Source organism: Anas acuta, chromosome 2 (genome assembly GCF_963932015.1).
Source record: "Anas acuta chromosome 2, bAnaAcu1.1, whole genome shotgun sequence".
In the NCBI taxonomy this organism is placed as follows: domain Eukaryota; kingdom Metazoa; phylum Chordata; class Aves; order Anseriformes; family Anatidae; genus Anas; species Anas acuta.
This window is the reverse complement of record NC_088980.1, coordinates 18,625,827-18,649,919: the sequence shown is the minus strand read 5'-3', so window position 1 is coordinate 18,649,919 and position 24,093 is coordinate 18,625,827. Positions and strand designations below refer to the sequence as shown.

The 24,093-nt window shown below is 42.0% G+C and overlaps 1 protein-coding gene across 22 annotated transcripts in view; it reads left to right on the top strand.

The window, feature by feature from the left end:
- KIAA1217 (KIAA1217 ortholog) overlaps positions 1-24,093 on the top strand; it is a 370,126-nt gene that overhangs the window by 165,636 nt on the left and 180,397 nt on the right. For 16 of the 22 annotated variants that reach the window (XM_068673717.1, XM_068673721.1, XM_068673712.1 and 13 more), the window contains one exon: positions 20,734-21,017. In XM_068673717.1, the coding sequence (XP_068529818.1) occupies positions 20,904-21,017 (114 nt within the window). In that variant the 5' untranslated portion in view covers positions 20,734-20,903. Of the gene's footprint in view, positions 1-512; positions 629-15,545; positions 15,737-20,733; positions 21,018-24,093 lie in introns of those variants that run through there. The other 6 variants (XM_068673733.1, XM_068673715.1, XM_068673714.1 and 3 more) reach the window with 3 other exon arrangements.

Here is a 24,093-nt window from a genome sequence, read left to right as displayed (position 1 = left end):
TGTCCTTTGGCACCAGGCTGACCCCGATAGCCGCAGCACTAAATTGGGTGCCCCTGGAATATGACCTCTGAATAGGGGCTGTCCGGGAGAGGGCAGCAGCGCACCGCGCCCCAGCCAGCAGCCTCAGGGGGCTCTTGGCTTTGGGGTGCTGGTGGTGGTGGCAGGGCTTCTTCAGGGGCTCCTTTGAGCCACCGAGGATGAGGGGAATCTAGAGTTTAAAATATATATGAAAAAAAAAAAAATCCACAGCAAACAAATACGGATTTTTTACATGTTGTTAATAGCTCCACTGGCAAAGCCTGATTTCTCTGTTCATCTCTTTCCCCCTACTTTCATTAGACGGCTGTAATTTGAAGCTGCAAAGGAAGTTTTGAAACAGACAGTGGGTGGAGATCAACCTATTTGCTCAGTGCTTTGGGACTTTCCATGGTAGGAAACTGTTTGTTTAGTTTTGCCAAAATTGCATGTATTTCATTGGCAGGACATCGAGCCATTCATGTCATCTGATGACCACAAAGTGTAAAGCTGGGACAAGCCTTAAAAAGAAGGAGCAAGAGGGGAAGTGACTTCTCTCTCCTTCTGCTGGGCTGTGTGCTCTAAGGGACGGCAGCTTCAATGCCTGCAGGAGGTGGGTGCTTGCTTCCCTAGGTAGCCAGGCTAACAGTGAGCAACCATCAGCTGTAAACCCTCTGCCCCTCGCCACCCCAGCTGCCCTGTTGCCATCAGCTGTGAGATCTTGATCATTTAACCATGCCTTCACCTCTCCATAGAGCCATAGTTTTTCTCCATTTGTTTTCCTGGGGGGAGCCGTGAAGGACAATGGGAGATATTTTGTCAGCACAATATGTTGATGGTGATGAACCAAGAGAGGAAAGGAGAAGGAGCTAAGTGGGCAGTCAAAGTGTGCTCGTGTGTTTTTGCATGAGAGGGGGAATTGTTACCTGGTGTCATGCACTGCATGGACTTGACGTCCCCATGCTTCGCAGCAGAGCCATGTCTGTTTGGGTTGGGGTCACAGCGGAGGAGGAAGCGCTGTCTGCAACTCTTTTGGCACAGCCACAGCAACTGCTCATAAAGTCTTATGGAGCAGGCTTCATGCTTCGTTTTGCAAAGCCTGGCCAGGAGTCATGCAACAGCTCCATCTGGTATGGGATTGCAAGCAGAAATGTAGGGTAGGGGAAAGACAGACCATCCTCAGCCTTGTAAATGTGCATTTACGATGGTGAGAGTCTCCTCTGAATATGGGCTGCATTAGATTGTTTTGTTTTGAGAAAGAAGTGTTTAAGAAGCTGATTGTCTAGTCTGCTGGCTGCAGAATGCAATGACGGAGTGTTGGGCAAAAATAGAAATTGGAAAGTCTTTATACAGAGAATCAGGGACGTGAGCCTAAAATTTAGGATTAACTATATGCTTGGCTCTTGAGGAAATCAGTCTTCATGGGAATCACCCCCTGTCTAAAATGTTGTGGAAATGTTATTAAGAGTATTAGATTTCTGTGTATAGGCAGTGCATGCTTTTTTTTTTTTTTTTTTTTCAAATAAAAACTGAATATTATTTTATTTGTAGAACTACTTAGGGAAGTGTGATACCATCCAAAGAGCCATATGTGCAGATGCTTTCAAGAGACCCCTATGCTTCCTGTGGAGAGCTGCCCAGTGAACAATCAATGTTCTTATTAGTGCATTTAGTCCAGCATGTGTGTTGCTTTACAGCCATGGAGGAACATCTCAGGAGGCCAACGCTGCCTTTAAACTAGGTGTCTACAATGAGCAGGATGAACAATCTGCAGCAAGTGCCTATTTTACCTCTGTGCTTTACTATGTGAATGCCTTACCACAGCTGCCTGTATTTTTGATGACTAAGGACAGGTGAGGTGAGGCAGGCTACCTTCCCTTTGAAGAAGGAAGCTCTGGGATTCTCAGGTGGTATCTAAGTCCCATCAGCTGGGAAGTCACACACTTGATCTTCTCTTATTTGCAGTGTCAATATTGCAGGTGGGGTAAAACAGCTCTAGAACAACCTGTGCTTCTGCCCATCTGCAGCTGCCTTTGCGGTTTCCAGTGGAAGACAGATTTGGCTGCTTTGACCAAGCAGCAGAATGCAGAGGTTGCTTATGCAAAGTGTCATGACCCATGTGTGCTCCACACCCATGAAGCTTTTGTGGCTTGTTTACCACTTAAATTTTCTGGGTCAAGACTCACTGAGATGCATAATTGTGTATCCTGTCACATGTGCATCATTTTGGAAAACAATATTTAATCATACAAATTAAATGTTTATAAAGAATCTTCTCTAACATATCCCAGCAGTTCCCTGTTACTGCTGTAGCTTGAGGCACATGACTCTCCTTACTTCTCTGATATGCTTCTGCAGTTAACACAGAAGTACATAATTGTGGGTATGAAACTGTCATTGCTTTCCCGTAAGTTTGATAATTCAGTAAGAATTGCTTTCTAAAGTACTTGAAAATCTAATGAGATTCTGGATAGGCCACTTTCAAGTCAGCCAGTCATAACATTCCTTGAGAAATTGCTAGTAAAAAGTTTCTTACTGTGCATAGCTGCTTAATAAAAGGTGTATTATTCTTTGCCCTTGAAAAATCCCCTGACTAAAAAAAAAAAAAAAAAAAAAAAAAAGCTCTCTTGTTTTCTGGGAAAGCGAGGGCAGGGAGGTGGACACTCTGATAACCTGAGGAAATATGAAAAGCAAATTTCCAAAGAACTACAGGGGCAAAACATCTGATGCCTTCTTTTTGTCTCATATTGTAGCAAGAAACAGGCCAGTTTAAGCAGCCTTAAAAAAGCAGCATAGGTACTCATCGGCGGATAATATAATTCTCTTGTCCCCCTCCCTATTGTGTGGATGCAGATTCACACAGAGTAACCCACTGTCTGCTTTGGGGGAAGGCAGTGAGCAAAGGAACCAGACCTCAGTTACTGCCACCGAGTCCCTGCTCATGTGGTGGGGAGCTTAAGGAGCTCAGGGGACCTTGCTCATCTCCACACGTCTTCATGGAGAGGTCATGGAGAGGTGGTGTATGTTAGCATGGGCTGACAGTCAGATTTAATTCTTCTAAATGAGTGAATTACAATGACCTGCTGCTGCCAGATTCCAGTACTGTGCACTGATCTTTAAGTAAGTTTTGACTGCCCGTACACTGGGTCCTGGACCCCAAAAGATGGGGAAGAGTGAGGGTGGCTTGGTGCTACCCTCTGCTTCGGTCAGAGTCATGGCACCTAAAGTCCTCTGCAGTGGCCTCTCTGTAGTGCGGAGTTAATGAGGGAGAAAGGATGATCTCAGCCCCCCAAAGCTGTGCTGATCCCTTGTACAAAGGGTTTAATAGCCTTCTGACACTTGGTGCTATCCAGAGCTACAGATGCCATGGAAGATTTGCCCTGTATTGTCCACCACCTCTGTGGAACAGCTGAAGCACTGCAGATTCTTTCTCTAGCTTCCACTACACTAATCTTCCTGTGTAGTCAAATATTTTGGACATTTTTTTTTTTTTTTAACAGATGAGATGATATGACTTAATTTATTGTATGCCATTCATCCTCTCCCATATCCTCTCTCCAGGAGGAGATTTCCGTACAATTCTCACTACACAGCAGAGCGTTTTGATTGGATCTGGGATTGTTATTTTGCTGTTGTAATGTTAGTGCTTCTGTTTCATTATGTTTAGTAAGTATGACAAAGTGATATGGTCAGGAGTAGTGCTTCTTGTACCTCACTTAATGTAAGAGCAGCTGTAGAAGGTTAGACAAGAGATCCAGCCCCCAAATCTGTCTTGAATGGTGATGGTTCCCTAAGGAAGAATACAGGACCAAGGAGAGTACATAGTGATGCTTCTGGAATATTTTCCAGCTCCCACCAATAGACACTTAAGAGACTACTGGAAAAAAAAAAACAAATGATGATGGCACTTTTGTTTTTAAGAGTGCTCCATGGATATTTTTTTTTTTCCTGTTAATGTATTAATTAAAAAAAAAAAAATTAAAAAAATCTAAACCCTTGAAAACTCAGCAACTCAAGTGTCCTACAACAAGAAGTTCCCCAGCTTACCAGTACTTCATAGAATCATTAGGTTGGGAAAGACCTTCAAGATCATCAAGTCCTATCACTGAGCCATAGTGCTCTGTGAAATTAATATTCACATCTACGTGCTTCTGAGTCAATAGCCTACTTTGTCTCATTTGATGCTTCTAGAATCTGCATTGGAAGAGACAATGAACAGTCTTTCCCTATTCAGTTTCTCTTTGTCACTCGTGTTTATAGACCTCAACCATATGTTTGACTCATCTGTTTTCAGAAAGGAGAGTCCTACATTATTTAGTTGTTCCTTGGGCAGAAACTGTTCCATAACTTTGATCATGCAGGCCACCTTTATTCTTGGCATTTCTCTATCTGCTATATCTTTTTTGACCTGCAGTGAATTAAAATTGCATGCAGTATTCAAAATGTGGGTAGGCTGTGGATTTGTACAGTAGCATAATGGCATTATCTGTCTTGTTCACTATTCTTTTCCTAACATTTTCCAACATATACTTGTTTTTTTAATCACTAATGAGATTTGAGCTGAAATTTTCACAAAATGGTTATAACCACAAACTCTCTTTCTGAGTGGTAATAATCTGTTCAGAGTCAATGTGCATCATTTCACATTGAGCTACATGGGATTTCATCTATTATTTTACTGCCTAGTCAGTCAATCTTGTGAAGTTTCTTCCAAGCTCTTGCCTTTTCCAGCTAACTAATGTTGGTGGCTGCCTGGACCAATGCAGATTTCTCTGTGTGATGCCACTGGTAATCTCCCTCCCTAAGGAAATTTATCTTTTTATTCCTGCTCAGTCTTTCCTATCGTTATTATTTATTAGTTAATTTATTTAATCCGTGGGAGGATCTCTTTGTTTCTTTAGTAAGAGGCGTTGATACATGCCCTGTAGAAATCCAAGCAAACAGTATCTGCTGCAGATCACGTCTGTTCTCTCACTGGCTTGGGAAATGGAAATGCAGTTCTGCTTCTGCTTTCTTTGCCCCATATGATCTTCAGTTTCAGGTTCTCTCTGCAACATTAAATCACTAATTTCACAGAACCCTGTTTGGGTTTTGCTACTTGCCTAATACGTTGTCCACATGCAACATGTTGAGGATCCTGCTGGGGAGTTACATACGCTGCTTTCTGAAGTCTGGAAGAGTGTTTATGGTTCTTATTTTAGCTCCATCAGCAAAAGAAAATAATGAGTGATAGTGCCTCTGTGGCTGAATTTGTGGTTTATTGAAAACTGTGGCAGAGCCCACAATATGAGGAGAGAAAATAATGGCTGATTTTAAATTTCAGCTGTTGGCTGCAGCTGCAGCTTTCAGAAAGCTTTTCAGCCTGGTGCCTGCCCCACTTTTCTTCCTTTTACTGGAAGAAGAAGCTGAATTGCAACACTGAATGCCCCATTATGTTTTTAATACACAAACACATGTCAAATGGCTTGGTTCTGAGCATAGGTGTTATTAGATGAACATTATTTAAGAAGGGGCTGAAGATATAAAAATTTTTTTAAATTATTTTTTAACTGTGAATGTGTAAGAACACGTTCAAAGTTTTTAAAAAAGAGATGGTGAAAGAAAGACTCTTAAACTGTCTGTAGGAGATTGAGTTTTTATATTTATCTTTTATTGAGATGTCATTCCCTCAGTGAACTAATAACCTCAGAACTCACAGTTACTTGTCATGTATCACATGAAGCTGCTGTGTTCTTACAACTGGTGACAACTTCTGCAGGATGAAGGTCTTTTACCAAATGAAGAATCCCTGCAGCATGGCAGCCCCATGCTGATGAAGACAGCCGAGGAACTGAAAACATGCTACCTTTCAACAACTAAGGCTTTATTCATGTCTTGAAGACACTCCTGAGAATTGCGTGGAGTTATTTAGAAAAGGTATTTAGTGATGACTTGCAAAGCTCTACCACAGTCTTAATGCCCGTGACTAAAATCAAGTATAGTGTAAGGCAGTGTTGAAAAAGGGCCTCACGCTTGCCATAAGGCCTGTTGTGGCCTTGTCCTCCGGAGGGATGTTTCTCAGATTCCTGAAGTCAGAAGACCACCCAGTTTTTTCCACGCACAGTGGAGAAAACAAATTACCTTGTTTTATGGCTGGGAAAGGAAAGCGATTGGTAATTGTTGCCTGTAGCATTTTACCCTATAATTCTGGTTTCCAGTCTGCATATTCTGGCTGCGCTTAGCTCTCCTTTGGAACACTACTCAGAATTGATTTAGGTGTTTCCAGCGATGTCAGACCTGTAACCCCATCTGCCTTAATTTCCTTTCTGCAGACCATCTTCTGCACTTATATTTATTTACTTCTAGAGTCCACAGACTAAGAGTTGTGCAATGCTTCTATAGAGGCAGATGACTTCAAGGGTACAGGAAAGACCTTTGCTTCTCTGGACAGCCACTCAGTACCTATTTTTCCCTCTCAGTTCCATATGGAGATTCTTTGCTGGAATCCAGCTGTTCTTGATTTGAGCTCTTACACCAAGTCTCCTTGAAGAAAAAAAAAGTTTGTTTGTTTTTTTTTTTTTAGGGAGGAGTCTTGGTATAAGAGCACAAAAAAAAACCAACATTGAATTAATACTACTCATGGGTTGCAAACTCATCCTTTGCTTTCCTAATGCCCTTTTCCAAGGACATTCTTGTGCTACTCTCTGCTGTGAGAGAGGATTTATAGGAGCTTATAAAACTGAAACTGGGGCATGTAAGTAATATTGCCATCTTGCGTCAAAGAGATTTCAATACTTCTTTCCTTCAAGCACTTTGCCCAGAATTTCATCCAACTGATACAAGGACTTAGATGCCATTCCAGCTGCAAGCTTGGAGTACTGTCTCTTAATGGCTGTTCAAGAGCAAAGCAGCAAAAGAGGGGAAAAAAGATATGAATTTATCACTTGACCTTGTTATGTTAATTATGAAAGATTAAGGCCATAGTATGAGAATCACAAAAAAAAAAAAAAAAGTTAAGTAATTCACAAAGTTATGCTTTGTAGATAAGGTGGGTATTAGAAATACAGAGTATTGGAGCATATGCAGTAAAACCTGTCTGTTACCAATTAATGTTTAATAACCTTTTCCTTTGGAGTGAAGAAAACCTGTCACTACTTACTGCCTGTTCCCTATCTTCAGCTATGCTGCATGTAAAGGCATGTGCTATATTATGAGAGATATTTGTATATCTTAGTGCAGACTTGCACATTTGTAGAGGCAGATAACTAATACAGTGTCATTTTATGTTGTCAGTGGAGAGCTCACCTGTGAGTCATTACATTATTTGAAAAGTTTTAGTAAGAAGTGCTACAAAACAGTTGGAATTAAATTGTCTTGGGTTATGTATTTATTCATGAGAGAGATGGAGGCTCTGCCTCTGAATAAGCTTAAACCTTGTATGACACCTTTCTGTGCTGACGTTGCTTATTCTTCACTTCACCTCAGGCAATTCTGCGCGCCTCTTTGCAGCCTGATGAGACGGATCATTGTTACTTCTTCTCCCTTTTTATCTTCTGCGAGTGCTGCACAAAAGGAGCAGAATTCCCCTTGTAGGAGAAATAGGATATGACACAGGAGTTGTGTCACTACAGCTCACTTGGAGCTTGGACGGTTTGCCCTTGCTAGCCCCAGAGCATGCTCTCCCTTTCTGGGAGGAGGTAGCTGTGGCTGTGCACGTAGCCCAGGGCACTCTGCTCGTCTCCCAAACATTCAGCAGCACTGCTGTTTTCAGAAGTAAATTTGGGTTATGTGCTTATTTATTACTGCTACTACATTAAATTCAAAAATAAATCAAAGTCTCTGATAATCCTGCCAGCTCTATTAGGGGATAGGAACGCTAGAAAGAAGTGAAAAGAAGAGAGGAAAAGATTGTTTTCCAAGACTAAAAGTGAGACTAATGCATGTTTTCAGGAGCTCAGTTGATGGAGAGGAGGCTGTGAGGTGGCTTTGTCACAGAGCACCAGCCTTTCAGAACTGGTTGGTCTGGCTGACGATGGGAGAAGAGTAGGTCCCATCAATGGAAACTTGAATTAAATCAAGTTTGCCCTGAAGAAATAAGAAGCAATTTCTTAGTAGCGAGGGTAATTAAATGTCAGTCAATTAACCATAATGTAGTCTGTAAAATGGAAGTGGGTGTATTGAGAAGCCACGTAGCCTGGTGCTACAAGGTCTGCATTTACTGTGGTGGCTGGTGCAGGGTGGAAGGTCACAGCAGTGCTGCTGCTGCTGGATGCGGTGTCTGAGCCATCAGCTCCATCAGCTGCCTCCATGGGCCAAGCACTGAAATGCCCCCAGATAACATGCTTTTAACACTCACAGCTCTGTATTATAGACAGTGATTTTAATCAACTGTTGGATTTCAACCTTTCAGCTGGTAATGTTAGGTGTGGAGGATTTCCATCCCTTCCATGTACAATTGGCTAGGTATGTTCTGAGATGCTGTTCTTTTTCCCTTTGGGTTTCTTTCATGCATAAAGGACCGTCTGTGCTGGAGACAGTGGCTAGATGTGTGTGCCACAGCTTTGAGCTTAGGATAGTTTTGTTTTGCTTTAAGGTAGATATCTAGCTCATTAAATTTAAGGCAGAAGACAGATTTTTTTTTCCAGGTTTGTGGAGCTTGATGTTCTTTACTGTCTTATGCTGATCATCTGGGTAGATCTCATCACATGGTCTGGTGGGGTTTTGTTTCAAAAGCACATTCTTATTTGAAACAAACACTAGTGCAGTTGCAGCTCGTGAGATCAGCAATATTATGTTCATCTCAGGTCTTGTTCATCTCTTGGACTTTGTGTGAGGATTCCAAATCAAATGCAATGGCTTGTGACAGATAAGAAGTCAGACAAGGTAGTCAAATGGTCCCTGTTGCCCCAAAGCTGTGAAATCCTAAATACTGAAGGGGTTTAATGTACCTGAATTAAGAAGTGTGCCTCCCAGCAAAACAGATTGGATGGAGGAGCAGGAGTACCTCTGCTGTGAGCTGCCATTGCTTTCTTACTAATCAGCTGTTTTAGTGGTAGCATCAGCATGGTCTGGGAAGGTCAGGGAGGCACTTTTCAGGAAAGGGGATGTATATGGTGTCAAGAGGTCATTAATATATTTACAAGTAGGAGGAAGTTTCCCACTGGCATTCTGCTTTCACATCTGCGCTCAGCAGTGGTGCTCTCCAAAGAATGCAAACGAGAGCCCTGAAGACAGGAGCCACTGGGGCCGCATGGCTTAAGGCACAACCCACAACCTGTAACCATCCACACTGGGTTGGAAATTGGATCTGTGTAGAAACAAAGCTATAACAATTTATCCTGTTTCTCTTACCTCTTTTATTTTATTTTATTCTTTTTTCTGTGTAGTACTGCACTTGTGGCAGGGTTCAGGGAGAAACATGTAAGAACAATTAAAAATGTCCAACTTGAGAAATGGCAATCATGTTGTTCTGCCCCATGATTTTAGTATGAGTTTTGTAGAAAAAAATATTTCTTGCCTTTAACACTGTGGGTAGAATAAAAGAATATATGATTGGGTACAGCTCAAAGACCAATAAATATATATTGTTCTAAAAGAAAAAACAAACAAACAAACAAAAAAAACACAACACATAACTTTAAAGAAAAAATCACCATTGTGAATTGTGTGAATGCTGCAGGTTGGCAATACTGTTACCATTATGTTAATTCCTAATCATTAATTACTAATTATTTTAGTTAAACCATTCTTTTTGGTATAATATTTATCAGAATTGCCTGTTGATAGGCAAGTCAGAATGATAATCACAACATAATTTCACCAATTACGTTATTTTTAGACCCAGACTCCATCAGAGTAAACTTTGTATTTCTTACTAATTCAAGCAGTCTCCTGACAATCTTGTAAACTCCTTATGCATTTGGTAATATCTGAAATAAAGGATCTCTGATGATTCTTCTTTAGTATAATTATACTTTACAGAGTGCAGCTCTCAATACCTTTGATCACTAAAACCTGCTATCTTGTACATTCATGAGCAGATCCTGCAGACACCCACAAAACCAGCAATAGTCAGTGTTTCAGGCATTGTCTCTTGTTTTGGCACTGCTGAAAAGTTGGACCAGTTTGAATCCAAACTCTCACCAGAGCTGTTTGAATGAATTCATCCAAAAAGGAACTTATCAAAACCAAAGTGTTTTACACTGGGGAAAAATTGAATTTGAATATAGAGCAGATGGACTTAAAAGTGACCGTCTCCACTCCTTTCCTCCACCTCCCTCAGAAACAATTCCCCACATTGTTCCTTCCCACCCACATACTGCTTTTTATTTGATTAAACTCTTGTTATTGAAATTTCCAAGATGTAAGGCACATTTTCCTCTCACGGAGTTGTTTGTTTGGTACCTTACAAAAACAGATGTTCATATTTTCTATTTCAGTGTTTGCAGGCTGTTCTTATTCCTTACCATAGGTGATACTGTATGGAAATTGTGACGTGCACAGAGCTGGCCAGGCTGGCAGGCATGAAGCTGCAGAGTGCTAGGGTCTTCAGTTCGAAGCGAGCTGCTCTGCAGCAATGCACTAATACCAGTGTTAGTGTGGTGGGATGGCAGTAATGGGGTAAAAAGTCTGAGATAAGGTGTTGCATTACATGAGTCAGAATGTGTAGTGATGTCTATTTAGTGCTCTTACCTTGGGTAAGTCATGTTAAAGTGTATCTAGAGTTAGCTTCTTGTCTGAAATCAGAAAGAGAGATATATCTGTGGGTAAAGGTGACTAACCATCATTTTTTTTCCTCACTTGAATGTCAGTGCTTTTTTCCTGATGACCACAGTCCTTTCCCTCAGGTTGATTTAGGGCATGCACGAGTGTTTATTGCTTCCAGACCTTTTCTTTTATTTAAAAAAATGTAGGAGGATGAAGGAAACAATAATAAAACATGGAAAGCAGAAAAACTAACCTATTTCACATGATGTAGCTGTCCAGGTGTGACAGTTGTTAGCTTGAGCCGAATGTCTTTCCAAGTGAATGAAGGATGCTCTGGTACTTGACGACGTGTAGGGCACTTAATAGCCTTTTCAGCTGGAGGTGGGCTAGGACACTGCATCCTTCTTCATAATTGCGAGCTCATTGCTGTCAAGTGACAGGTGATTAGTGCTGCTCCCCAGAGCCCAATTTGAGATGGAATTGGAAAGATGACTTCATCTTCTGCCTGAATATCAAATGTTCAACCTCTTAGTGACTCTTTTTAATAGTTGTTTTAGTGATTAAGGCTGGTGGTGGTGACGCCTGTGATTTTCATGAATGATCATATAATTTGGCACCACTGTCAGCCTCTGAACTTCTCTGAAGGATTTGAAACCTGTAGGTTGGACAAGACATGGTTTAAGGCTGCAGTGGAGATGTGTAGAGAAGCTCGTGCTCATTTTCTTGTTTGCTTCAGTTGGAATAGATCAATTTCATTCCTCCAGCTAATTTTTTTCCCTCATAGGTATGACAAATTGTAACTGAACTTGGATGTATGAAGTACAAATACTGAAACTCCACAATTTTTTAACAGCGACAGTTATTTCACTACAAGTAATCCTAGAGGTTGTATTAGATAGTTTGTCATTGTAAATTTTCAAATCAAATCCAATTGTTTAATTTAACCACTTAACAGATTAACCATTATCCTTGGACTTGAAATAGGAACAAATTCACTGAAATCACTTGCAAAGCAGAAGAGACTAAATGATCACAAAGCCTCTCCTACCCCCTGCCTTAAAAAATCTGATTTCCCTGATACACAATACCAAATTATTAGGCAATTACTCTTAAGGTAATATAAACCTTTTTACCTCTAGATTCTACTTGCATGGATTCATATGGATAGACCTGTGGTTATATACATTTCTCTTGTATGAGCTAGAGGTTAGTGCTATATCCTACTTGATAATATACATATCTGAACATAGTCCCTTTCTTTTAGGAGTCTATTTTAGTTATTAAGGATGGAAAGACCACACCAAGGACTGAAGTGAATTCCCTGAGCACAGAGGAGAATAGAGAAGTGCTTAGTTTCTTAAGCCTCCCCACTTCAGGTCTAATATTTGTTTTCTTTCTGGGATATTGCAGGCTAGACAGTACCAGGCCACTTCATACTGGGAGCATTGATGATGTATTTCTCAGCAGCTATGTGACTTCATATGGACACTGAGATAGGTTTTTAATTATGGGATGCTTCTTCTGATTTAACTATTAATAATTAACTTCCTATTTTTTTTAGCTATGAATAATTGCTACAGCCATAGAGGCAGTGTTGTATATTATGAGTTTTACTAATTGAGCGAAGCCGGTATTTGTTAATTGTTCCTTTTATGCACATGCTAAAACCAGAAGTGTTTAAGTCGCTCTGGGACATTAATTTTGAGCGCAATTAAAACAGCAGATCCTGTTAGCAATTGTTCTCCATGCATTGTTTTGATATTGATGGGTCCAGATCTGAGCACAGTAATTAAAAGGAACTACTGTTATTGTTGATCCCACAGATAAACAAATCCCGATTGCGTGCTGTGAACTGGTTAATCAAGTTTATTTAACTTGGTGGTGGTGATTCATCCCAGCAGTTGTGCTATGTAGCTCTCTATTTGAGCCTAACAGTATAATGGTTCTGGCTGTCTCCAGTTTCTCAGCTGCTAAAGGAATTTCGTTAATTCTTTTAAGTAAATTTAGGTAACACCTTAAAGAATGGCCTTGACATATGGGAGTTAAATCCACTTTGGGACCAAGAACTTCCTTAAAGAGAGAATATGGTTTGGGATTCCATTGTCCTGACTGTTCTTTTCATGAATGGTGCCATCCTGAGCAGCAGCAGAGGTGATTATGTGAGGCTGGGTGGGCTCCTTTTTTCAATTTTGATGATACTGAAGCATGCCATGTTTAGTCTCACTTTTTGGCAATGTTCTTTAATCCTGTTTGAGAGGCTACTTTTGTAGCTGTGGCAGTTCTCCCACAGTGGCACCCACTTTACAAATCACACATCCACAACCAAATAAGCAATCTCTCCTAGATCACCTCTGCGTTTCAGGGGTCTGTGAGGCTCAGGCCCCTTAACAGCTTCAGCAGCACCATTATCTACTGTCACTCCCAGCGTTGGCAGCACCTTGCTGCTGCCCACGCAGCAATGGTTTCAGACCACAGGTTTGTATGAGCTATCCCCACCTCTGCCACCATCCCAAGGGGCACCTGGCTGCTTGGTAGGACATGTAAAGGGATGCACTATTACAGGTCACAAGGCTCTCTGTCATGTACTCTTGGCAGTGGAAACTTAACAGTGCTGGCTTAAAGCAGGTATGTTAGTTCTGACATTTATTTATTTAATAATCTTATAGTCATTTTCTAGTTTTGTTTGTTTTTTTGTTCTTTTTTTTTTTCCCTACCTTGGATGAAGGCAAAGCTTCCTTAAAGTGCTACTGTGCACTGATGTTTTAGTCTTATTAAGACACTTGGTAAAAGCCATACTGATCTCCAGAGCTAACACTGTTTTCACTCAAGGCTACAGAAGTGCCTTGATTACTTACAGGCATTCATAGGCAAGTACGTTCTGTGCTTTCCCTTGCATTATTTCATGGGTAGGCCTTTTTAAATGCCCTCACTTTCTTCACTGTCAGTTTCTCAGCCCTGTCTACAGGTGATATCCTAGTACAGCTTCCACATTGCAACTGCACTAGCTTTCTTTTCCCATCAGGGATTTCTGAGTTATTTTTTTATTTGTTGAAGGAGGTGGTGGTCAGTGATCCCTCAACGCATGATGTTCCTGTATGAGTCCTCTTCTCCTTCCAGCTGGCTGAGTATAACTTGCAAGAGGATTGTAACACTTGTCCAGACTAAAAAACCTCGGTGTTAAAGGCACATTACTCAATATCACAAAAGGCAACATCAGATAAGTAGGCTGGCTGGACATCACTTCTCATCCTAAAATAGTTCCCAATCAGAATCAGCAGAGATTAACCCAAGGCCAGTAAAAACAGTATCTAAATACAATGTGTATCTCACTGTTTTCTTAATACTGCAAAGCAACTTAAGGAGTATTCTGTTGGGAACACTGTACTGCAGGCCTTAAATAGCAGTGCTAATGTTTAGATTGTATTTTCATCTTTTCTGTGTTTTCCCTGCCAGATTTCTGGGACCTTTGCCAGGTTCCAAGACAATATAAAATTAATTGTTAAGAAACAAAATAAGTATTTGTTAAGTGGTAGAGAATATGCATGCCTGATCTAATGAACAATAGTTCTTTGCATTTATTAATTGTTGATAATAATTCATACACACAGTTTTTCTGTCTGGACAGGGGAGGATTGGGGCATGAGGAGAGTGATTTTCCTTGAGCTTCTGTATTGAATTTATATATATACACAACATTTCTGCGTTTAATAATCCAAGTAGACAGGGTGACATTTCTGCCAGATAGAGATGTAGGAAATGAAGGAGAATTTTCCTAGCCTGCCTGGACTGGGTGGTTGAGAGGTCATTTCAAGCAATTTAGCTGATGTTATACTGCAGTGAGTGTTGGAGAAAGCTTGGAAGACCAGATTATGCTAGGTCTGTTTAAAAAGACATCCGAGATATTAACTGTTACTCGGTGTTGCAGTATGCGGTTGGTTTAAATGAGAAATTGCTTATTTTTAGTAATACCTCAGTAATGCTTTGTTCTTAACCTACTTCAGAAGTTGTCTGTGGATAAACTTTCCGGTCTTGATGCTGTAACTCAACACCCGGTTTGTTCCACCTTCTCTAGCTCTGTATTACGATCCCGAAAGACTAATTCGGCCCGATATTCTCCACTAAATCAACACATGTGGCATCTGATGGAATCTGTGGGATTTGATCTCACTCTTCTCAGGCACATTATTTTTTGCCTCGCAGCCCGGTGGATCTATCGGTTCGCAGGCGGACTTCCTGCTTCTGATCTGCCAAAAAAGAATTAGTTACGTGTTTCTCTATGCTTTGCTACTGAGGCTTCAGAATCCCTCTAAACCCAAGCCCCTGCTTACATATTGCTACCATTCATTTTTATTGGCTTCGCTAAAGTTGAATTCCTCTATCTTGATTTTTCCCTAATTCACTCTCCGAGCAGCTTGAAAGAATTCCGCCGAAAACAAAACCTCAAAGCGCTCGTATAATGAATTACTTTCAAACGAGACGCTAGGAAAGACAGAGGAGCATTTATCAGGAATGCTTGTGGGCTCGGTGGTTACGAGCTTAAAAAAAAAAAAAAAAAAAAACACTGGGTGGAAAGCCTTTTGTCCCATGACGGAGATTTGAAAGGCTTCGGCTTCGGATTCCAGCGGAGGCTCGGGCCTGTAATCACGCCTGCAATGTTCCCCCCTCAGAAGGCTTCCCGGGCAGCCAGCCGGCGCGGGGCTCGCCTGCAGCCCAGCCCCGTCACCTGTTGGGGCCCGGCCGGAGGAGGGCTCGGGGGAGCCGCCCGGCCCCGCCGCCCACCGGCCGTGCGGGGGCTCCGCGACGGGGCGGGAGGGCCGAGCCGAGCCGGGCCGGGCCGGGCCGAGCCGAGCCGGGCCGGGCCGGGCTGGGCTGAGCCGGGCCGGGCTGTGAGCCGCGTTACCGGCCCAGCCTGGCGCCGCTCGCCCCGGCGCTGCACTTCCCGGCTGTGTGCGGTGGGCAGGGACAATGGAGGAGAAGGAGAGCCAGAAAGCCGAGCCGTGCCGGGCTTGCTCCGCAGACGGCAGGCAGATGAAGGGTGAGTAAGAGCAGCGGGCGGAGATGGAGTTAGGGGTAGCCGTGCCCCTCGGGACCGCCCGTGCTGTCGAAGCGTGGCTTTCTGCCGGTTTGCAACCTCGCTGTCACGGGGGGAGCCGGGCTTCGCGGCGAATCGCGCTGTAAATCCCCCGGGGTTTGCACCGGAGCGAATCCGGAGCGCGGCCGGCGTGGTTTACACGCGGGGCCGCCCAGCCGCTGCTGTGCCGCTGGGTCCTGCGTGGGGCAGCCCACGTGGAGTGCAGCGCTCAGGCGGCGTGGGGAGCACCCGATCCGATCTGCACCGCTGCCAGGAGTCCTGCAACACCTGCGTGTGCTCCCTGCAGGCACCTGAGAAGTTGTGCTGCCCACAAAATGAGCAGCCTGCGGTTGAGTGCGTGTGGTTTGGGAAAATCACACAGCTTTAGGAGCGTGTAGGACCAGAAAACACTGCGTAGAGAACTTAGTTTATTGATTGTTTTCTTGGGGGGTGTGTTGTCTGGCACTCTTCTGGCCATTTTTGAGGTTAAAATCCTGGGCAGTGCAAGTCATGTGCATCAGTATCTGTATGCTTATGTTCAGTGGGAAGGAAATCTACACTTAAAGGATGTATCTGAATAGGGAGAAAAAAAAAAGAAAAAAAAAGCCATCAGTAACATAGCTCTTCTGTGGGGGTCGTATGAAGCTGGCTGAGATACATGTGGTCTGAAAAACAGGGGTCTGACCAGACCCATCCTCCAATTCTCCAGAAGTTTTAATGCTGAAAATTCATAACCAAATTGAACAGTTTTAGCCCATATCCAGCAGCTACACTTGAAAATCTGTTTGGAAACAGGGTTAATTGCAAAGACAATGCAGTAGCTAAGAATGATTCCCAATAATCTCAGAAGTGCTGCCGGCATAAGTATAATGGAGGTGGGTTTGATTCATGCCCCTAAAATTTATTATTATTATTTTTTAATACTTATGATACTCTCCAAGGCTCAGCTTCATGGTACCAGTATGGATCAGACGCATACTTGACACTTTCTGAAATTTTTCTGAAAATGTTCTTGTCTCTCATCACCTAGATTGCAAAACATGATATTAAAAGTTTCACAAAATTGTGAGCAATAGAGCAAATTGACTTTCCTGATCTTTGTAGACTTTATGGAGTGCGTGTCTGGGAAGAACTGCACACCAGGATGCATTGAAGGACTTTTTTTTTTTCTTTTTGGTTTCCAGTTTATGGCACTCATGGTACTCTTTCTGATAAACCCTGACATACTGCTTCTGCACTGCAGACTTGGACCTTCCCTGTTGTTTTACCCACTGTAGTAATGGGTGAAGTTAAGAAATCTTGAAATTAGTTTTCAGATCAGAGGAGCATCTCAGCTGTTACCCAAGGCTTTGGATAACCAAAGGTCTCCTCTGCCAATCAACAAGGCCTCCCTTTGTTGCCCTCAAGCCTTGCTACTCTACTCAACAGAAAGATCTTCAGGTCTTAGCTTCTGAACATGAGGGAGGCAGGGACGGAGACAAGCTTATCTAGCACTTCTCTTTCTGTGTTTTCCATTGGCTCAATTTACTCCTTTTCTAAAGACAGTGCTTGCATAATTTATCCTTTCGCTACTCTTAGCTGTCTTCTGGGAGCCTTCACATGATCCTTCACACATTTCACAGTTATCTGTGGGGACTGATTTTCTAGGCCTCTTATCTTCACTTGGAAGATAGGGCCAGTTTGCCCACACTGTTATTGAGCAACTCCAGGATCCAGAACATGTCTCTTAGTTTCTCCTCCTTAGATTGCCGTGGTATAGAGCTCATGTGCCCGAAGTACACAGGAGGCATTTTGGCATTCCACTTCATCCTTGCCATCAAAATTATCTGTCACTATCTAGGAAGTAGTCAGGGAAGAATTTAAACTACTGCTATGCAAAAGACCAATATTCAAACATTACAGAGAGTTTGATTTCCATTTCAGCAAAGATGGATAATATAATCCAGGGTAGCTTGTTTGTTCCTGATCTGCATAAATTTGGGCAACAAAATGGTGTGGTAGCTACCAGAGCATTGCAGCTAGAGCAGCAAGAAAGATACGTGCTGATGTGTGCTGCAATATGATGGGACCTTGCCCAGGTCAGCTTGCTGGCAAGACTAGCAATTAGTTTGCATAGTTTGCATTCCTTTCTTTTCACTGCTATTTATACAGTATTTTCCAAATATATGAAAGAAAAATAATAGATTTTGTTGACCTTTCTAATACAGTATATGAAAACTGTGTTATGTATGATTCTTTCTCAAGGTTTCACGCAGTAACGGATAATTCTGAAACAATTTACTTGATGTGTCTCAGTAGGTTTCAGATAATTAGCTTTTTCTTAAATTACTGAGATGACTGAAGTGCAGAGTATAGAGGGACTTTGGATGAGACAGATAGAGGAGCTGAAATCCACATTCATGAGCTCTCGGTTGTGTTTCTCAGTATAGCTTTACCTGCCTTCTTGAGGAAGTGCCTGCCACCAATCCAATGACTGAAACTGCTGCTGTGACAATACTTTAAAGGTCTGTGCAGAATTGCTGCATTCAGTCACCCACACTCACGCTCACTCCCTAGAGCTCTAAGGAAATCCCTTATTTATGTCCAACACCTTTGTTCCAGCAGCCTCAGGGATATAAACTCTGTGCTCTTGGTGCAGCAAATTAAGATGGTAAATTCCAACAAACCCCATCCCACCTCTTTACTCCCATCTAAAATCCATTGAAATAGCCATGCAGCTTTCAGAAACTAATTTGACTGTGTACATCTGGAATAACCATGCTTGCTTCTTGAAGGTAAAACTTTTTTTGCCACTTTTCTCAAACCAGCCAAGCGTACCTGGCAGTAGGTGCTCTGAATGTTTAGTAAATAGAGAGGCTGAATATTTTTTGTAATTCAGTTGTGCTTGGAAAGGATGAAATGCTCTGTAGCCTGGAGAGTACGTGTGCATGTGTACGTTTGTATGTAGGTGAGACTGCTGCTCTGAAGTTTTTACAAGGGTTGTTCTTCTAAAGAAAGTCTTGCAAGAAATGAGCTAGAGTTGCCTCGTGCTGTGTGTGGTTTTTGACCTTGCCTGTTTTTTTAAAGGACCAGAGAAAAAGGGCAGCTTGAGGAAAGAAACCTAACTTTGCAGTCTGAAGCATCCCACAGGTTTGTTCCACCAGTTCCCAGGGATGTGAAAGCAGGTGAAATAATGTATGGGGCTGCATTGCGGTCTGCATCCAAGCTGTCCCCCAGCAGCTGTGCCGTGCTGTGTCTCCAGTGCTGCAGACCTCAGAGATGATGTTTTGAGCCCACCTGAGAGCCAAACTGCCTCAGGAACCAAGTCTGCTTCCAAGGCAGTGTCTGGATCTGTGCTGCTCAAAGCATGGTGCCACCTGTACCCTCTGGGCTTCTGTTTCCTGTTCTGGTTTCAGGATAGGTTTCCATGAATGCAAACAAGATGATCTGCTGATATTTTGGAGTCCATGAGCAGAACAGGGAGCTTACAGAAACACGCAGAGTCTCTAAGGGACATCCTTTCATGGCCTGGTCCTGTTAGACCAAGGGAATGGCTTCCCCATTTAAAGTGTTGGGACTGCATGGAGACAGCAGCTCCACCGATGGAGGATTTACTTTATTACCAGGGCTTGATATTACGTGGGACTTGGCAGGCAAGTGACAGTGTGCGCTGGGAGGCAGAAAAATACTCAGAATAAAATCCTCAGGCAAGTGGTGGGCAGGCTGTCAAGCTGACTGAGTGAACCATAAAAAGAAGCGAGTAGGTGCCTGTTTCCAAACAGCAGTGCCGTATGAATGGCAGCACTCGGGGGAGCCTGTCACTGGGAGTAGAAAGGGCTGCGAGTGGAAAAGTGTCAGATGGAGAAAAATGGAGATGTATTAAGAATGCATAGAGGAAGGGCCTTGCTGCTCCTGGGGTCGTGCTGTAAAGGGTTAACCCTAACAGGGACGCCTGGGCCTGCCCAGCACAGAGGAGGAAGGCCACAGGGGCTTGGAGAGGCCTTTTCAATGCTGCTGTTTTCTTTTTTTTTTTTTCCCCTTTGCTGACAAAAGAGTGAGGGATTTTTCAAAGGTATTAGGTAACAAGGCTCCAGACTACACTTCTTCATGCACCAGAGGGTTCATGTTACACAGTTACCTGAAGATAAGCCAGCACTTACATACCCTCTATGTCTGCCTATCTCCTTGCAAAAATAGTCATGGTCTTTGGTCTTAAAGTAGATTTTAAAGTTGTAAAATTTATCTGAGTTTTTTTTTCCTTTTATATTACTCAAAGTTTGCTTCTTTTTCTGTTTCTTGAGAAATGGTTTATTGAAAGAGTGATGTTGTATTTTCCAGCCTGCTGTCCTGAGACATATAAAATCCAAGGGAGATCTGTGAAATTTAAAACCGTACCGCAGTCAGAAATTGAGGGGGAAAAAAAAGCCTCCAAAACCTTGTTATTATTTCGTAGGTGTTTCTGAGCATGTTGAAAATGCACTGAAAAAAGATGAAGGATTTCAAATCTGCTTTGTCAAACACATTTTCTTGGTTGGTGTCCTTCAAGATACTGGTTACAGGGCCATTAAGTGTACTGGAGGCTACTGAAGAAAACTGGTCCTTCTAGAAAGCGTCCTGTAGGTTTTAAAGGTCAGGGACTAAGGGCCCTGTCAGATCTTCTTTTCAAGTCACATAATGGTAAAGATGATATAAAAGGAACATCTACTTTAATCATGTTCACTTTCCTGTGAGGCAATACCGTGGTTCCGTGTTAGAAGTAAGTACAGTGCATAGCTTATATAAACGATTATTTCCAGGCTGCTTATTAGAACATATATGCCTAATGATGCAGAACATGCCATTGAACGCTACCAGGCTTTTAAAATAACCTAGCTTTTTTACCAATCTGATTATTTTCTTTTTCATATTAATGTGAATGTCGGGATTAAGTTATTAAAATATTCTTTTTTGTTTGTTTGTTTTGTTTTGTTTTTTCTTTTCAGACCAGGGAAAACACAGTTTGCATGTAACATCACTAGACGATGCAGAATGTCTCCGATCTAAGGAGCTGCTTTCGACTCCGAACAGTCACACTCCTAACTCCAAGTCCTCCCGCAACATCCCTCGAAGACATACAGTAGGTGGCCCTCGCAGTTCCAAAGAAATACTGGGAATGCAAACCTCGGAAATGGACAGAAAGAGAGAGGCTTTCCTTGAGCATCTGAAACAGAAATATCCCCATCATGCTACAGCAATAATGGGACACCAGGAGAGACTGAGAGATCAGGTATGAGAGTAAAATTCGTATCTTGCTTTTTGTTAAACAATCCTTTTAACTTCTACAAAACTGAATGTTACCTCACCATAGAAGGTGAGAATGTAACAAAGCATAAACAGATTTTTTGTTTGATGTAGCTAGAATTCAGTTTCTCCCTTGAAATCTGAAGAAACAAAAATAATGATCAAACTATTTAATATTACCTTGGAGTTGTTTGTTGAAACTGACATTTTTTAGGTGCTTTTAATTTTTTTGCAATATACAGGGAGAAAGTGATGAAGGTGAGACTCTTGATCTTAGTACATCGCTCTCCAAATACTTTTCACAGCTGAGGGGAAAATATGGAACAGCTGTTAACTTTTGTTACATTTTCAGTATTGGCACCACTGCCCAAGAGAAAAGAAAATATCTGAAGACCTTGTCTGTATGCTTTATCTGGCTCTGTTACCCTTTCATTTGCTTTCTTTTCTATTTTTGAGTCTTTTAATACAGAGTGGACGTATCCACAGGTATCTGCCTCCTCCAAAGTGTCTTGAGATCAACATCAGTCTGCCAGAAGCATACCTTAAGGTGGTTTGCCTTTTGCCTGCCTGCAATTGCTTTTCAGCAGTGCGAAGTAGATTCAGGGTCAGAGAAGACGTGACATGTTGATGTATTTCTCCGAACAGGTGGAGGTTGCTGTCACACTGACCTGAATTCAGGGAATGCCAAGCAAGGGACTGTTCACAGCATGGCTCTGGTTTTGGGTGCAAAGTTAGAGTTTAATCTGTTAAACCTTACAGACAATCTACATTCTATTCCATAATACATTTTTTCAATAAACTAGTTGAATTTAGACTTCACTCTTAAAAATCACACATCCATTATTCTCAGTTTAACAAATGATCAACAGCACACCTGTTAAAAGGTTTTTTTTCCCCTGATGTTTTGTAGGTATTTCAGCACTGGCAGCAAATTAATTGTAAGTAAGGAATAAAAACAGGTTGGCAAAATATTGTAGTCTGTTATGGGAGTGCTTACTGAATTCCTAGCATCTTTTGAAGCCTTCCAAGCCTTTGGAGATCAGAACAGTTGTCACTCGGTACCTCCCCCTTACAACTCCTCTTTGACGGGGTCTCTAGAGATCCCAAGTGCTATCCCTGCTTAGAGCACAACTGCTAGAATCCATACGTACCCTGATAAAATTGCTGAAGACTTCAGCTCTAACAAGGATGATCTATTCCTTATTTTTAAAACAGCTTCCCTGCTTTCCTTTGAAAGTCTTGACACCCCCCCCTTATCTCTTTCATGAACTTTAGTGACTGTGTGGAATGTGCTGGGTGGTGGATAAAGATAGCATACAAATTAAATAAAGGGGGTGGGGGTTGAAATTCGGAGATTAGATCTTCTGGAGTCATGTAAATATTTAGTTCCAGTGTTGCAGACACTGCAAACCCAGTTTGAACAGCCTACAGCATTACACCCTACACATTTTGTAATTTGATCCTTTTCTGAAGGCAATAAATTACAGAAGGAATGCAGTAACTGTTCCTGCTATTTGTTTAAAATGTGTCGTCCTTGCTAATTTATTGAGGGTAAAATTATGTGAATGTCTCCTGCTTCTATTTTTTGATGATTGGATATATGTAGGGTATGTAATAAGTGTGAGCTTTAAAACAAAATTACTTTAAGATTACCATTAGAGCATCAGACTATCTTTCTTGGGCATGGGAAAGACTGAAGACTCCATCCATTCAGCATAACTTTAAAAAATTGTAAACTGAACTGAAGCCATGTTAAAAACATAAATAAATGTATCCGGTTGATTGTAAGAAATTTGCATAGTTGAAATGTGTCAAATGTCTGACTCATCAGATACAGTAACAGATTGTTATGGTCATGGCCTTGCAGCTCTGAGGTTTTTTTCTTACGATTTGTATCTATGCTTGCACACCTGTGTGTCTGTGTATGTGAGTACAGGTAGGAGTATGTGTATACAAATATGTATATATGAATGTATAACGCAGTCTTACTTAGCAGCTTCGTGAAAAAAAAAACAAACATAACTTTGCTTTTAAGAGTGTGTATGTGTGTATAGCACAGAGACTTCCTTTTTAATTTCCATGTATGTGTATGTATGTGTTTAGCAGGGATACAGAAGACACAAACTGCATACATGTAGTAAGTATGCATGTGTATCATACATACGTCACGTACAAATTTGGTGAGATGTGTGGGAGGACATGAATTTAAATGTCACTGTTAAAAATAATTTTCTAGGCTGCTTTGCTCCCTTCTTGTTTCTCAGCTACTCCAGTATCTGGCATCATTATCCATGGTGGGAATTTCCCCGCTGTGAAAGATCTATCAGGGTAGTAGCCAACACGACACTATTTTCTAATCTCTGTGTCAAACAGTGCGGCTGGAACATGAAATATCCCGGTATTTACAGTCAAGAGATTGTCCCTTGGATATCATGTCATTTGTCTTCTAGGTTGCTCTAAACCCTGACAAGTCCATAACCAAAAAAAATGGGCCAGAAAATCAAGATTGGTAATTGTTTCATTTTTGTGAGCTTTCTTCTCAGGTCTGTTTCAACCATCATATCTGAGTATAGCAAACTGACCCCTAGTTTGCAGCAAGTAAACATTAGGGGAAAAAAAATGTGTTTGATGTTGTCAGGTCATATTGTATCACCTCTGCCAGCAAGGCCAGCTCTGAACATTGTACGTATCTTCCACTACGTATTAATGGTTTCCTCCAGGCTTCGTTTATTCAGATAAATCCCTCCCTGGATGTGCCTCCTTGGGACCCATTTCTACCCTGATAACCTACCACAAATCAACAGTACAATCACAGCCAGGTAAAATGTCAGCGAGGATTAGTAATGGTTAGCTAATGTGGTGACCTGAAACCTCCCAGCTGTGCACACAGATAGTCTCTTCCCCACCCCACAGGTTTGCCATCCTGCATGTGGTATCCTATCCTGGAAGGAAAAGCTCGTGGAGACAAGGGCTGCCTTTATTTGTGGAAGGGCTTTGGGATATGGTTGCAAGGCAAATAACCTACCGCTGTGTAACAAACCAGGGGGTGCCCCCCAGCCTGG